The following is a 17571-nucleotide window of genomic DNA, read 5'->3' as shown; positions in this document are numbered from 1 at the left end:
GTGGCTCAAATGGCAGAATGCTAGCCTTCAGCAAGAAAAGACAGCATCTAGGGCCTGAACTCAAGACTTAAGACCAGCCTCAAAAAAGTTAAATTTAAATTCAATTATGTATGTATACATATGTGTGTAACTGAGATTCTTTGTATTGTATATGTATTTTGTTTTCTTGCTAAAACTTACTTCTATTTATTTCATCTATTAATGACAGTTAATATTAAATTTCTAAGACACCAGTTTCATCATTTTTGTTTTTTTCTTTTTTGCTTCATGTGGTTGGAAGTTATGAAGTTTGTATAAATTCAAAATTACCACTATGCTAATAGTTTCTGCTTCAAATTTTGTTGCTAGTACATAATTAGTGAGACCAGTGCTCTTTTTTCCTTCCTTTAGACAACAACAACAACAAATACCAATGTCTACTGTACTAGGTGATTTGCTTTGATTTTTATTCCTTTCATTATACTTCAGGCTTTCCATTTAAGCCACTTTACTTTGCTTACCTTTTGGGTCTGTGGTGGGAATACTGAGTTGTATCACAACTCTATCATGGCCCTCTTTCTCTGCTGTCATGTATTATTGATTTGTTATTAACTTAATTATTCCCAAATTATTCTACTTCCCTCCATACAAATAAAGACAGACTTACTTCTAGGCAATTCCACATTCTCACTGAGTGTTATCTTTATTATATATGTTGTGTTTTTAAGGCCTCACCAGGGACACTAAAGCACAATCTCTGATATGAGGACCCCAAGAAGAGGGATCAAAGGCAACAAGGAATTGAGGGATGAATGTGAAGGAGAAATTGTTTCACAGTAAAGCCTTTCACATGAGCATTGCTTCTTCTGATTGGAAAATATTTCTGTAGTTCCTACAATAATATCGCATACTTAATCAAGAAGACACAATTATGTTCAGATATCCAAAATAGAATTTTTATTTGCCATCCCTGAAGGTACAGAGAACAAAGGCTTAGTCATGGACCTTTGGCATTCTGTGACTGACTTTCATAAAGCTTTCTTTTCTTTCTTTCTTTTTTTTTTTTTGCCAGTCCTGGGCTTGAGCTCAGGACCTGAGCACTGTCTTTGGACTTTCTCAAGGCTAGAGCTCTACCACTTGAGCTTCAGCACCACTTCCAGCTTTTTTTCTCTGTATGTGGTACCGAGAAATCGAACCTGGGTCTTCGTGCATGCTAGGCAAGCACTCTACCACTAGGCCAAACTCCCGGCCCTAAAAGCTTTCTTTTCTTAAATACTATTGTAAACTTAGTGCAATATCAAGCATCCGTTAGCCTGAAAAGGCATGCTGTGGCACTACTTATGAATCAACATGATTCTCCAAGTGAACAAGCAGAGCAGGTCACTTTTCAAGGAAAATGCCATATTCTAATACCATCAGCAAGCAAAAGAATCATGGTCTGAGGCCAACTGTGGCAGAAAGTTATTAGCCAGATCCATCTCAACAAACATGGTGGTATCACAACTATTATCCCAGCTATGCAGAAGGCATAGAATCAAAGTTCCAGGCCAATCCAAGCAAAACATGTGAGCCCTTATCTAAAATAATTTAAGCAAAAGGGCTCCAAGTGTGGCTCCAATGGCAGAGTACCTGCCTAGAAAATGCAAAATCCTGAGTTCAAACCCTAGTATCACCACTACTACCACCAAATATATACACATAATTTTTTAATCCCTTGAAGGAGAAAAAGAACACCCCCAAATCAAACTGACCCCCAAACCAAAAACAAAACAAGTTGATTTATAGCTTTGCTTCATGCCTTACCACAACCTGGAAAATGCAGTCATTCAAAAGAGATTGCCTCCAGCATTCCAACAACAACAGAGTTTTAAGGAAACACAGGCAGAAATCTCATCACCTGCAACTCTTTGCCACCTGCCAGCTAACATATCCTATTATAAAAAGATCCCATATAAAAAAAATGTTTCTATCCTGTTTTGCACTCAGAATTCTTGCCTCCACAACAAAAACCCTTGGCATCATTTCCCATCATGTTATCAAGCATGTTGAGTGATTTAGAAGTTTTGCAAATGATTAGATGTACTTTTTCAATATGATCATGAAAGAATTTTAATGAGTTGAAATGTTTTTGCCCCCAATTAGCCCACTGATGGGCATATGTAATAGAACAGATGCTGACATTTTACATGTAGATGGTTCCCCAATAAGGCACTTAAATAAAAATGGGGATGAAAGATTTCAGAAAATTTCTCCTTCACTTTCCAAATACTAAATATTTAGTTTTTCATTACCAACCTAGAAATAGTAGCCTAATAGTTTTTTGCTTCATTATTAATAAATGATACTGATACATTTTAAAACTTTTATTAAGATGGAAACTCTTATACACAGGTAAAACTGTACCATCTTTCACTAAATATACTCCCTCCCCTCATCTTGTTTTTCCCCCTCCCCTATCTAATTTCAAATAAACAAATATATATACAATATATCAGATAATAAGGTAAGATACTGTAACAATATGAGATAACCAAGGGACAACAAGTGAGATGAGAAATAACAATAGTATATTAAGAACAACAGTCACACATTATATGGCTCTTGTTTCTGTATCTTGGAGGTCCTTTCATTTAGCCTCATCTTCTGTATGGCCTTATGTATCTAGGTTTTGCCCTATTGTAAACCTCTGCTAGGAGAGTCCAAGGTTTATACTAATTATGAGCCTATGTTCCTTTGAGTTTGGCTTACTTCGCTTAATATGATTTTTTTTCTAAGTCTTTCCATTCCATTACAAATGGGTGATGTCCTTCTTTCTGATGGCATCATAGAATTCTACTGTGTATAAATACCACATCTTGTTGATCCACTCATCAACTGAGGGGCATTTAGGTTGGTTCCATATCTTTGCTATGGTAAATAGTGCTGTAATGAACATTGTTGGGCTAGTGGATTTAGTATGGTCTTGTTTCTGGACGATTGGATAAATGCCAAGTCCACTGTTCACTTTAATGACTTTAGAAGGTAAACCTGTAGCTATTGTTGCTATTTAATGATATCAAAACTACTCAAAGCATGGTGAAAGTATGAAAAATGTGTGTGAAAGCTCAGAATATTGAGAAACTGTTCCTATAAAAGCAATTTTAGTAGCAAATAATGAGATGTAATTCACATGCACAGCTATAAGTGGAAGTGGTTAAAGGATTTCAATAAGCAAAATCTGGACACAGGGCTAAAACTATTAATACACTAAAAGACAGTTTAAAACTGCCTTATATATTTATTACCAGTTTTGGGTGGTCACGGGGCTTGAACTTGGCCTTGACACTATCCCTAAGCTCTTCAGCTCAAGGCTACCACCGTACCTTGGCTCTGGGCATTGTCCCTGAGCTCTGCAGCTCAAGGCTACCACCCTATCCTTGAGCCAAGCCCCACTTCCCGTTTTCTAGAGGTTAACTGGAAATAAGAGTCTCAGGTCCTTTTGTGCCCTGCTGGCTTTGAACCTTGATCCTCAGATCTCAGCTTCCTGAATAGGATTACAGGTGTGAGCCAACACGACTTCACGTATTTATTATTTTTTAAAGATTAAAATTTGTCTTTGGCTAAACAGTAACCTCCACCTTGCATCTATTTGCTCATTGATTAAAGTCACTTACTGAAAGCTTCTCTTCTGCCATGTATTGTCCAAGCCTCTGCTCCTGGAGCTGATATTTTATTAGGGAAAGACCCTAATTCTATTAGGAGAAGGAAGGTAGGAAGGGAAGGAGGAAAGAAGGGAAGTAGGGAAGGAGGAAGGGAGAAAGGGAGGGAGGAAGGGAGGAAGAGGGGCAGGGAGGAAAGGAGGAAAGGAGGAAGGGAGAAAGGGAGGAAGAGAGGAAGGGAAGGAGGGAGGAAGAAAAAAAAGGAAAGGAGCATGTTTTGTTTTTTTACCAGTTTGTGTCCTTAAAAACCATGGAATTCTTATACTTTCTCTGATTTAAAAAGTTCTAATTTTCTTGAGGCTGAATTATCAATACTTTCTTTTTTACTATCATCTAACAAACTATTCCCAATTTAAGATCATATATAATTTTTATTTTTGTTACTTTTTTTTATTGAAAACTTATACAAAGGAGTTTAAATTCCACCAGTCAGGTTATGTGTACAGACGTATTCTGGTCAATGCCATCCCTTCCACCATTCTCCTCCATCTTACACATCCCAATTTTCATTTTTTGTTCAATTTTTACATAATATACATTGAATATAATGACTAGATTAGCTAACTCCTCCATATACAGTTCTTTTTAGAAGTTATTTAAGTTTTGAAATTTTCTTTTTTTCTTATTTAAGAATTTTATCCCTCTAGTAAAGGATCACAACAGCTCAAAAGCTATGTACATATGGCCACACAGGACAAGGTTAAGTGAAATGAACTCTAGGATAGGGAAACAAGAGGTTTATCTTTGTGATTATTATTCTTAATGTACTATGTGAAGTTATTTCTTTTCTCCTTTTCCCCCTTTATGGTTTATGTCATGTTGCTACTGCATCTGACTTTGCTACCTGGTATATTGTATATACATTTATTTATTAATTTAAAATAGGGAAGGGAAGGGGAAAAAGAAAATGACTGGAAGGGGGTAAGGGACGAAAAGTGAGAGAAAAGCATGACAAGGGGTATCAATGTTCAAGAAGTAGTATACCCCCTACCGGATAAATATAACTGTAACTCCTCTGTACATTTACCCCAACAAATAAAATATAATAGCAATAATAATAAAAGGAATTTTATGCCTTTAGAACTGATTTGGAACATGATGTGAGTGAAGAATTCTAATTCATTTTCTTCCTCATTTGGTTAGTTGTCTCATGGGGATCTGTTGAATAGAACATTCTTTCCTTTCCAAACTTAGAATGCTTACATATCACATATCACAATGCTATGCTTGTGTAGATTCTGTTCTATACTTTATATCCCATTCTTTTTAGTCTATTTGTCTATTTCTATAATTTTAACTTTCTTTATACGTAAATCTCATAGCATTTATCATACTATTGGTGACTATAAGGGCATATGTCTTTCTTCATAAACTCTTAAGACAATGGTGTCTATAACTCATTTATCTTTTTATTTCTCAAAGCATTTCAATCAGTATTTCTAGATCACAAGCTTATCTGTTAAATGATGAGCTCAACAATAACATAAGTTGTAGCTGTAGAGTCACAGCCCAAATTATTATTTCAACAGAACTAATCTCAGTCATGTATTAACTGAATTTTCTTTTTTTTCTGTACTTTTAATTTGGCATGTGGAGCCTAGCTAATCTGAGAGGGACTACACTTCCAGGTTTAGCTAATTCCTAGAGACAGCAAACACCTCACTAGGGACCATGCTTTTCATATGTAAATGAACCAATTTAAAGCCTAAACTCTACACTTTAACCTTTCACTGGCTCTAGTCTTTATCAAATCAATTTCTTCCTGCCCTAGTCACTCCAGGGCCAGCTTCTAGAGATAGCCCTAATTCTCCACAGCCCAAGGAAATCATTCACAACAGCAAGCCTCAAATCTGCTAGACCTGTTTTGCCTTGTTCCTCCTATGGAAATTACAATAAATTGTTGCCCACATTTTGTTTCCTCTGCCTCTTGATCAACCCTGAAGATTGACTAGGTGGTCTATTTCCACAGACTTATGAGTATAAACTTTTTCCTTCATAACTTTCATTTTATGTCTGCATGTATTAAGAAATATAATTAAAACAAATACCTGGCTGGGAGTTTGGCCTAGTGGTAGAGTGTTTGCCTAGCATGCACGAAGACCCGGGTTGGATCCCTCGGTACCACATACATAGAAAAATGCTGTAAGTGGTGCTGAGGCTCAAGTGGTAGAGCTCTGGCTATGAGAAAGTTCAAGGACAGTGCTTAGGCCCTGAGCTCAAGCCCAGGACTGGCAACAAAACAACAAAAAAAAAAGAAAACAAATACCTGGTATATTTTTAAATGATGCTATAATTTTGAACAAACCTGAAATAATCTAAATAAGCAAGCAAATATAAATGTAGACTATTAAGATGGCCATTGATCAAGGAATTAAGGATTTTAGAAATAGCTTTTTATTCTATAAATTTGGAAACTGGTAAGATTGCTCAAAAAGAAAGAAATACTTGGAGTGTGTGTGTGTGTGTGTGTGTGTGTGTGTGTTTGTGTGTGTGTGTGTGTGTGTGTGTGATGAAATTTAGAACTTTCTAGGCTCTACCACTGAGCTGTACCTCCAGTCTCATTCAAATTGGATCTTTTCATATGTCCTAAAAAATGAGGCTGAGTTTTATTTTATTCAATTACAAAGAAATTGTTCTCTTAAGAACAGAAAGTTTAATTCAGAAGTGTGATAATCCTTAAGCCTTATCACATTACAGCTTGTCCTTTTCACAGATAACAAGCTGAACTATTGAACTGAGTGTACTGGTTCTCTTTATTAGTATTTCAAAGAAGTAAGTATTTAGAGGAATTAATCACCACATAGAGTGTATCATACTGAATTACCTCATCCAGTTTATTGTGAGCCAAAGACGACAGAAGCAATCATCCAATTTTCTTTCCCTCAATAAAAATAATTAAGCCTGATTCATGTTTAAGCATATCAAACTTGATGAAGATTCAGTACTGGATCCTTACTACTATGATGATGAATTTCTCTTGGATAATCTGTATACTGGACCTAAGGAAGCCACTTATTTCACAGATGTATTACTAATACTCAAGTACGTCAAAGGGCTTTACAACTGTAATTATAACCAAAATGTAATTGAAAGGAGTAAACACAATCTGACAAGAAACCAGCTTAAACTGCACAATTTATGTTTTAGTGGGATAACATGACTATTCTTCATTTCTAAAACAGAAATGTTAAGAGCTGGCTGCTTATTAAACAGAATCAAAGAGGGTACATCAAAGTTATCTGTGAACTACTAAATACTTTGTGTATAGTACTTTTAACCAAGGTAATTATTCTATACTTATTTAACACCATTTTATCTGTTAATTTTATGACATTTTAATGTTATTACATTTCCAAACATGTGAGAGCCTTTGATAACAATGAAAAGTAAGGTTTGATTTTTAAAAGTCTCTATTAATAATTGAGGGATCTCCCTCAACCCCCATGTGGTATGGGCATGATTGAAACCAGGGCCTTGTATTTGTGCTCTACAATGTAATTTTTGCCTCTAGCCCTTTTGTTATTTTTATTTTTCTCATTTTGAGAGAGGGTCTCATTACCTTTGCCTAGCTGGCCTCAAATTTGGAGCTTCTTGCTTCTACCTCTGGAACAGCTGGGATTACAACTATGCATCACCATGCTCAGCTAATTTCTTTTTTTTTTTTGTCATTGTTCTTGCTTGTGGGGCTTCAACTCTGGGGCTGCACACTGTCTCTGAGATCTTCAGTTCTTCTACTATTTAAGCCACAGTGCCACTTCTGATTTTCTGGTGGTTAACGAGAGATAAGATTCTCATAAACTTTTTTTCTGGGCTGGCTTTGAACCTTGACTTTTAGATCTCAGCCTCCTGAGTAGCTAGGAGTAGCCATGGGCACCCAGCCTACTTTTATAATTTTATAACATTTTAAACCTAATGTGCTTTTGAGTTTATTGTTTTAATGCAAGATGTACACATGCATGTAAGATGTGTATGAATGTGGCTATACCAGGAAGGACTTGACTCCTGGTAAAACTTCACACATTGTCAAGTATTAGTGGATCATGCCTGAAATCCTTGCTCCTTAGGAGGCTAAGATATTGAGGACTGTGGTTGAAGACCAACGTGGCCAGTAAAGTTCACTAGACTCCCATCTCCAAAGCAGAGCTGAAAGTTCAAGTGGTAGTTCACCAGGAACCCAACCAAAGCTGAGCAAGAGTAAGACCATGAGTTCAAACCCCAGTAACAGAAGAACAAGTGAAATAAACACAATTCACATAGTGAATTCCTTAGAGCACACATCTCTAATGACACTTGTTAAACAAAGCAAAACAAAAATTCATCTCCTGGGTCCACAATGATGAAAGCTGAGCTCTTGTGAGGTTTACTTACCCAGGTTCATACAGGGTTAATGCACTGGTACACATACAAATATGAATTAGGAATAGCTAAAACTACACAAAGCTTCCACTATCCTGCTAACTTAAGTATTAAATCATTTATTCCTCCAATAATACTATGAAGATAAAAGTATTGCTATTTTTACAGAAAAAGAAATTGAAGGACAGAGGTTGAATAACTAGCTCAAAGCCATTCAACAATTTTATGGCAGAACCTAATTAACACTCATGTTTGTGGTCTAAACTATGCAGGAATCTTAAAAGAATAAAGTTGTAGAAAAGGGAGTATGGCTAAACAACACTAAATGATGTGTTACTTAAAGATAAAGACATACATAGTAAAACTATAAAGAAATCAATGGGCTTATTATAGTGCCAAACTTGGGCTAGGGTCTCAGGATGCCAAAAGAAAGGTAGGGGCTTGAGAAAGGTTCTCAAAACATTTCATTGGTCTGGGCATTGTTCTAGTTCTTAATTTCAGTAGTATCTCACTGATTTTCATTTTACTATTGTGGTTCATGACCCACAAACATGTTAAATGTATGTTATAGGCATCAAATATCTTATAAATTTTTCTGAAATACTAATCAACAAGCTATCCAAATCCCTTAATTTGGATTCAGGATAAATGTAAGTTGAAAAAAATTATTCTCTTTCCAGAATAGAGCACTCTGATAAAGGAGGGCAACTTCCTGGCATGAGCACCACAACTTCTTCCCATGGTGGAACAGTTTTCCTTAACGTGATGGACTTCCTCCCTCATCTGGCCACTATTTTAGAATTCCTTCCTTACAGGACTCTAAGAATTTATGATTAACTATGGACAGATAGTTGGAGAGGCTACTCCAATTTAATTGGAAGTGGCTCTGCCATCATCATTGTATAAAGGAATCCTTAAAGTTCTTCCAACTTGGAAGCTTCAGGATTTCCCAATCTTACAGTGGTGGTGCCTCTTTTCAAACATACCTGTTAAGTTTGAAGCATCAGTTGGACTTAGTTGTAACCAATGGCGGGCATCAGAATCAGCTACATCTGTGGGAGTGTTCAGTTCTGGGTCCTCTTCACTTGTCTGCCATGGGCTCATAGACAGCTCTGCTTCATTGTTACAGCCCAGAGCCATATCACTATTGATACTTTCACCTAGCACAATAGAAGAAGCACAGTTTGAGGTAATAGCTACCTAAATATCAGAATGTTCACAATGACCTGGATGCATATCACTAAACATTTGATACAACAGGGATTTTGCAAGGGTATGGGGAAAAGCCCACAGAACATGGTTTGGGGTCCAAGAGGTGTCTATGTGGGATTCTTGGTCAACAAGCTAAATCTTCCCAATATAGGCCATTAATATGCATTATAAGCCCCAGAATATACTAGTTAAGGGACATTCTTTTCACTCAGTTATCCCAAATACCCAAAAGATTATACCAAAGTTTTCTACTGAGATTCACTCATACACAAAATGAGAGTAGATAGGAGAGCTAGTGATAATTTCACCTCAAATCTTGATTGGTTTTCTGGCTAGAAGAGTCTATAAATATTACACACATCAAAACTTACATTTACTAAGAACCAGGATGAATTATCTAGGATCATTTGAGGATGAGATGTTCTTCACAACTGATTTTCTATAATTCTCTCCTTTAAATGCTAAACATTCTTAATTTATCACAGTATAATTGTGCTGATACTAAGAGCAACAGCCAATTACTTATGCTGATAACAAACAAGCAGTTGGTTCTGATGCTTGAAATCTATCTCATAACAATTTCATGTTTTCATAAAATTGCAAAGAAAATTCATATTCACTTGCAAAGAACTGAAAGCTGTCTTGGTAACCAGAGGTCAATCTGTTAGGTCTCAAACTTCATCTTCCACAGAACTTTAAGCCAACAGAAAGTAGAAAATGGGAAGAACTCATCTGCACCCAATTAAGGGCTACCCAGGACACAGGAGTTGTTTTACTATGCTATTCTGAGAAGGAAGATTGCTTGATATCTTACTTGAGTAAGATAGGGTACAGTAACCCATCTGAGGATTCCAAGTTATCTTAAAGTGCTTATGTCATTGACTTCAATGTGCTTCTGAAGCTTTGTACCTGTATGGAGAGGGAATATTCTGTGGAAGACAATTTTTCCATCTTGCTCTGTTCGCTCCCCTAAACCCTCAGCCCTCCTTGTGCTGGGCCCAGCCTTAGAAAGACAGGCCTCTCTGGTATAGGCAACTGGAACTACTTGATTAACAGATTAAATTTACATCAATTCTGTGTTCAAGGTAAAAATGTATTCCATTTCACAACTATATCTCCATTTGCTAAGATAATCACTTGAGTTAGAAAAGAGAAAAGAAAAAAAGAAACACAGCAACTCTAGAACTTACTCTTCTGTCTTTCTCTACACTTTCCTTGTGTCTGTTGCAAGTCGTCCTTCAAATCCAGTTCAGCAGGGCTGCTGCTTCTTCGAACTAAGATCTTCAAACAAAAAGAAATATTGTGTTTATTACAGGAAAGCTAAAAACTTTATAAGCCTGTTATTTGCCCACATTAAAAAAGTAACAAACAAACAAAAAGAAACAAAAATAATAGTAACAACATGAAATGTTATTTTTCCATCTGAAGAATACTGGTTCACAAATTGCTATAATTAAATTATATATTCCTCAGGATGTGAAATTTTAATTTATACCCTCTACTTGGTCAACTGGCATCCAATTAAATAGATCTAAGAAAGGATGCAAAATTCATTGGGAGTAATTTATACTCGTGTTGTATTTGTTTGGCTGGTCAAACACGTATATCCAGTGAGCCTTTCACGAATGCTCAGTATACAGGCAAGCAAAGTGTAAACTCCATCCAAACTTCCAAAGGTCCACTCAGTGTATTCCTAGTTAAATGTGCTATAGACATTCCTGGGTAGCGCTCAACACTGGACCTTATGTTAAATATTGAGGGGCGAAAGTTAAGAGATAATTTCTATCCTCTATTTTGCTTGGAGCAACAAAAATAGACAAATTACACAAAATAATCACAGTGTAAATAAGCAAAATATGCAAATAAACTCTCTGAAAGGCATGAAAAAGAGTGTTACCTTAAAATCAGCTGACAGTTACAGGAGAGCTGTTCAAGAAGGCAATAGACATGAAGTGGTAGAGGGAAGGCAGGAGGGGACTCAAGGCAGGAAGCACGGAGTGGTAATCAGCAAGTTCTATGTGCAGGAAAAGAAGCTGATTATAGCAGGCCATGCAGGACAGCCAGGGAAAGAAGGAAAAGATAAGAAGAAATGCAGACTTTCTAAAAGAGGCAGCTGTAGGGAGCCTTCAATATGAGGTTTAGGATTTTTGACCTAATATTAACAAATGAGCAACCAAATGCTCCCCACAATAGTTAATTGTGACTAAAATTATTTGAAAGATAGGTACAGTAGTTATCTATGGGATAGATTAGAGTGAAGAAGAAAATTGCTATGCAATTGTTAATGGAGATTCAGGAATGAGGTGATAAAGTTTCTGATGGTAGAAAAGGTAAAGAAAAGAGAAATGCTACAGAATGGAGGCTAGCCTTCTCTCCAGGTGTATATGGGAATGGAAGAAAATCAAATTACAAAAGGCTATAAATTTCAGGGACAATGAGAAGGAAGCTGACAAATGCAAGGAGGAAATGAAAATGGGAAGGAGAAAAGATGGAAGAAAGAGAAGAACTTAAAAATATTTCTGGCACTTCAATTTTTATCTTTGGCCTGAAAATCTGAAGAGAATGTTCTATAAGTGAGAAACAAAACTTCATTAATAGTGAGATAGAGAATAAAGCTAGGTATGATGATAAAGATCTAATGTCCTCTAATGTATTAAAAAACCAAACAAACAAACCAATTGGGATTCAGTAGGCCAATTAAAAGAATTAACATGCCTTACAAATGAATGTCAACTTACAAATAAGAGAACAAAGAAAAAGGTGGAAAGATACAATAGTCACCAAGCTAAAAAGCAAGCTATTGCTAAAATATTAGAGGAATAACACCATATTAAAAGTTACTACACATCCTTCAAGAAGAACATTTATTTATTGATAAAAATGTGTCCAGGATAGTATGCAAATCGCAAAACAGGCTCCTTAGTTTCTGATTATATAAGAGACAAAATACCTTCCAACTATAGAATTAGACCCCACCTACAACTTTTGGTTGTAATATGGGGCTCACATGAACCAAATCTCCACAAGCTCTAAACTCCTTCAAAAAAGTGAACAGAAATTAGGGCAGTCTAGTGGGGGCATCACAGGGGTAAATCCAATATTACTACTGCTAGTGTGGCAAAAAGACTGTGGTCTAAGTCCCTGACTTAAAGAAGAAACAAATATAATGTCCTGGTGAATCAGTATCATTTCAGATACTCAGATTTTCTGGTATATTGAGATCAGCCAGCTAAGAAGCTATAATCAAAGCTCACCAAACACACAAAGAAATAAATCATCAGCTATAACAGACTGAGAAAGGGATAAGAATCTAGAATCAGATTTTATTAACATTTTGAAGAAACAAAAGATGAAATAATAAAAATAAACAAGCAGGGGCCAGGAGTTTGGCCTAGTGGTAGAATGGTTACCTAGCATTCACAAAGACCTGGGTTCAATTCCTCAGTACCACATACACAGAAAAAGCTACAAATGGTGCTGTGGCTCAAATGGTAGAGTGCTAGTGGCTCAAATGGTAGAGTGCTAGCCTTGAGGAAAGCCCAAGGACAGTGCCCAGGCCTTGAGTTCATGCCCCAGGACTAGCAAATAAATAATCAAGCAATGAATAGTTACAAAATATACTTGAGAAGAATACACTTGAACATGGAATTAAAAAATATACTTGCTAAACTAAAAAAAAAAGAGGTCAATACAGGCATAAAGAGCAAATAGAAGAGATTTATTTTGCTGACATGAAGTAAAGCTGATGAGCCAATCCAGAGTACAAAGGAGAAGGATCATATGAAAGAGTACTAGAGACATAGAAGGGGAAATGAGACAATCTAATGTATTTCTATACAGAACTCGGGGAGAGAGGAGAGAGAATCAAAAAGCAGCAACATTTGAAGAAATTATTACTAAGAATTTCACTGAGATGATAGCATCCACAGATTCACAGAACATAGCATTCACCCCAAAAGACAAACATGTAAATCAAAGGAATAAGTCTGTCCCTAAACATACTGGAGTGAAGTTAAAAAGTCAAGGACAAAGAACAAGAAACAAAAATTACATGGGATATACAGAAGATAACTCAATAACAATAATGAAAGATAAAAGAATTTTTTAAAAAACTAGCTCCCAGTTGAAGGGGAGAAGGGATGAAAAAGTAGGAGAACTACTGTAAATAACATGTTAAGGCAGGGCTAGGTGCAGTGGCTTATGCCAGTAATTCCAGTTATTTGAGAGGCAAAGCTAGAAGAATTTAGGATTACAGCCAACCTCCAAAAACAAGGTACAGGAAAGACTGTACCCCTTGTAATTGAGAATTTAAAATAGTTCATAAAACCCTAACCATACAAAATGATAATAAAGAATGTCAAAATGATGAATTTCTCAGGCCAGGAGTTTGGCCTACTGGTAGAGTGCTTGCCTAGCATGCACGAAGACCTGGGTTCGATTCCTTGGTACCACATATAGAGAAGAAAGCCGGAAATGGTGCTAAGGCCCAAGTGGTAGAACTCTAGCCTTGAGAAAGTACAAGGACAGTGCTCCGGCCCTGAGCTCAAGCACAAGATGGCCTTTATCAAAGACCATCACAGAATGAAAACAGATACACAGTGGGAGAAAATACATAACCAAAAGGGGAATCAGTACTCAGGCCATACTACTATAAATAAAAGAGAAAAAGACAAGTCAATAGGGAAATGACAAAAAAACTTTTAACAGGCACTTTACAGATGAAACAAACACACATACACACACACACAATCTGAAAAGAGTTTAAACCTTATTAGCAATCTGGGAAATGCAAATGAGTGATTTTATTTTCAACCTTTGACACATAAACATACTTAAACCTAAAAAACAGTATTAGCACAATATAGATGAGTGAGAACTTTATACAACACTGGCAGAAATCTAAATGGTGCAACTACTTTGGAAAATAGGTATTATTTGTAAAGAAGAATATTCAGGTTTTGAATAATTCATTAATTCTACTTCTAGACATCATCAAGAGAAATCCTTAAACATGTATGTGTTGATACATACAAGAATATGTGTATATTCTTTATGAAAACTGCAGTTTTCATAAAAATGAAAAGTTTTCTGAAAACAATCTAATTGCCCATTAACAAATAATAGAAAATAAATGGTGGCATATCCATAGTAGAAAATCATATATCACAGAAAACTTGATCATTACTGCTATAGACAACATGGGTAAATCTTAGAAATATATAACTGAAGCCAGGTGGCTTCAGTTTCTTGGCTCATATCTGCAATCCTAGCTACTCAGGAGGCTGAGATTTGAGGATAGCAGTTCAAAGTCAGCCCAGGTAGCAAAAGTCCATTAGATGCTTATTTCCAATGAACAACCAAAAACCAGAAGTGGAGCTGTGGTTCAAAATGGTAGAGTGCTAGTCTTGAGCAAAACAACTCAGGGATGGTACGCAAGCCCTGAGTTCAAGAAGAACGAGAAAGAGAGAAAGAGAGAAAGAAAGAAAGAGAGGGAGGGAAAGAGAAAGGAAGGAGGGGAAAAGAAAAGAGGGAAGGAGGGAGGGAAGGGAACAGAGAAAGAGGGACAGAGAGAAGGAAGGAAAGAAATAGCTGAACAAAGCAAGAATATCACTATATAACATTTTATTGAAAAACTTAAAAATAAAGAATAGAAGAATATGAGAGAGATCCACAGTAAAACTATACAGAAAAACAAGAGACTGCACAAAGCCTACGCTGTGTCACTCTTCTAAAGATGACAATAGCAGGGGACAAAAAAGAAACTTAGGAGTCTAAAGCAACAGCACAAGAAATGCTCTGATTCCCAAACTAGGTAATGATTTTGTGGGTATTTACTCCATTGTTGAAATATAGAATATACATGTGTAAGTAGGTATAGGACACTTGCCAGGTACGAGTGGCTCATACCTATAATCCTAGCTACTCAAGAGGTTGCGAGAATTGTGGCTTGAAGCTAGCTCGGGCAGAAAAAGCCTGTGAAACACTTATCTCCAATTAACTTCAAAAAAAAAAAAAAGCTACAAGTGAGCTGTGACTCAGGTGACAAGAACACAAAAGCCTAGGGAAAATGTCCAGGCCCTGAGTTCAAGTCCTAGGAGCACACACGCGTGTACACACACACACACACACACACACACACACACACACACACACACAGGAAAACAAAAGAAACAGGACACTTAACACATTGATTATCTTCCAAGAGGGATAGAAGAGGCCACATTTTTTATTTTGTACCTTTCTGTGATAGTAGAATTTTCTGTGTGTGTATACTTGCATACATAGATATACAAATATCTATATACACATATATACATGTACATATACATGTATACATAAACACATATATAATCACATTAAAAATGAATAGACAATGACATCTCTTGAATGAATTATGAGTTATGGTTTAATTTTCTTCTTGACATTTTGTGTTTTTTTGATTTTTAAATAAATGCCTTTTCCTTAAAACAAAAGAAACTATAGCAGATGTTTGTGAATATTCACTTATCTAGGAACTTAACTTAGGTGGAAACTACTACATAAAATGTCAGGAATGAGGAATATAGACTGTTGGTTTCATAGGCAAGTATAGCTACTTAAAAATATACAGTGCATGGGGCTGGGAGTTTGGCTTTATGCTACAGTGCTTGCCTAGCATGTACGAAGACCCATGTTCGGTTCCTTGGTACCACATACATAGAAAATAATCAAGAAGTGGTGCTGTGGCTCAAGTGATAGAGCTCTAGCCTTGAGAAAAAAACCAAGGACAGTGTTCAGGCCCTGAGTCTAAGCCCAGGACTGGCCAAAAAACCCATACATATCTATCTATCTATCTATCTAGCTAGCTAGCTAGCTAGCTATCTATATCCATAATCAGAGAAAACAGTAAATTCCATTTCATTCTCATTTTTTTTGTTATTTTGGTAGCATGACTATAACTTTACATGGAAAATAACCAAGTCTTTAAATGACTTTAAGATCATTCAGACTTCTAATCCACCCATTTAGTTTGATTTTTTTTCCCCATTTGAGAAAAATGTTAAGTATTACTATCACCAATAAATTAATATATTGGGCAATAATTTATATGCTTATTTTTTGTGTCAACGTGATATGTCTTTAAAATCTTACTGTTACTCCTTCATGTTCTCTTCTCATATGTCCTTTATTCTCTTGAGTAGACTTGGGTTCTGAAGAACTGAAATTCTGTGCATTTTCTACTTTTTGACCTACAGATGGGGGGGAGGGAGAAACAATGACAGAAATGTTTCAGAAGACAAAGTAGAAAATGTTTTTTTTTTAATTTAAAGTTAACAGTTAAATTCAGATGTCCTAAAATATATAAAGTAAGAGTTACAGGTCTGGCAAACTGGAAGCCTCAGGGTTCAATTCACTTATCAACCTGGATTCTGGCCCACAAAGCAGGAATAGTGCATGCTGCATGCTGTTTACTATGGCCAACAGCACCTTTTGTGAACACAGGAACATGAGACAAGACACTCCATAGAGGCCTTTGGGAAGGTAAGAGCTGTCTGGGTTGGCTGTAGGGTATCTCCATCTTACTTGAAAATAAAAGCTCTCAAATAGAGAGCTATGTAGTTTCAACGTTTGACAAAGGAATATTACTACAAAGCCTGTAAGTATTAAAAAGATCATAAGAGGGGCCGCGAGTTTGGCCTAGTGGTTAAAGTGCTTGCCTAGCATGCATAAAGACCCGGGTTCGATTCCTCGGTACCACATACATAGAAAAAAAGCCGGAAGTGGTACTGAGCCTCAAGTGGTAGAGCTCTAGCCTTGAGAAAGTCCAAGGACAGTGTTCAGGCCCTGAGCTCAAGCCCAGGACTGGCAAAAAAAAAATAAAAAAAAAATAAAAAGATCAATCATAAGAGCCATTAAAGTTGAAAAAAAAATCTAACACATGAACTAATTTCTAGAAAAAAAGTCTAATTTTCAAAACTCAAAACAAGGAAAATCTGGGCCAGCAGTTTGGCCTAGTGGTAGAGTGCTTGCCTAGCATGCACGAAGACCCGGGTTTGATTCCTTGGTACCACATACTTAGAAAAAGCCAGAAGTGGTGCTGAGGCTCAAGTGGTAGAGGCTAGCCTTGAGAAAAATCCAACGACAGTCCTCAGGCCCTGAGCTTAAGCCCAGGACTGGCAAAAAAAAAAAAACAACAAAAAAAAACAAGGAAAATCTTAACAATCCTATAATTTAATTTTTTAATGTTTAATATTTTTAACTGACAAAATTCTTTATTATATTTAACATGGAGACATACATACATTATGGGATGGCTAAATCAAGCTAATTAATATATGCACACTGT

The 17571-nt window shown here is 36.3% G+C and overlaps 1 protein-coding gene across 2 annotated transcripts in view; it reads right to left on the bottom strand.

Moving 5' to 3' along the window:
• Nucleotides 1-17571, bottom strand: part of Ralgapa2 (Ral GTPase activating protein catalytic subunit alpha 2) — a 310629-nt gene that overhangs the window by 176534 nt on the left and 116524 nt on the right. For both annotated transcript variants that reach the window (XM_090351922.1, XM_090351923.1), the window contains 3 exons: nucleotides 16377-16474; nucleotides 10436-10526; nucleotides 9020-9193 (listed from right to left, as the gene is read on the bottom strand). In XM_090351922.1, the coding sequence (XP_090208048.1) occupies nucleotides 9020-9193; nucleotides 10436-10526; nucleotides 16377-16474 (363 nt within the window). The remainder of the gene's footprint in view (nucleotides 1-9019; nucleotides 9194-10435; nucleotides 10527-16376; nucleotides 16475-17571) is intronic.

The sequence above is a fragment of the Megascapheus bottae genome, chromosome 18 (genome assembly GCF_031878675.1).
Source record: "Megascapheus bottae isolate mThoBot1 chromosome 18, mThoBot2.hap1, whole genome shotgun sequence".
Lineage (NCBI taxonomy): Eukaryota > Metazoa > Chordata > Mammalia > Rodentia > Geomyidae > Megascapheus > Megascapheus bottae.
Note: the sequence above shows the minus strand (reverse complement) of the source record. Positions and strands in the feature narration are given on the sequence as shown.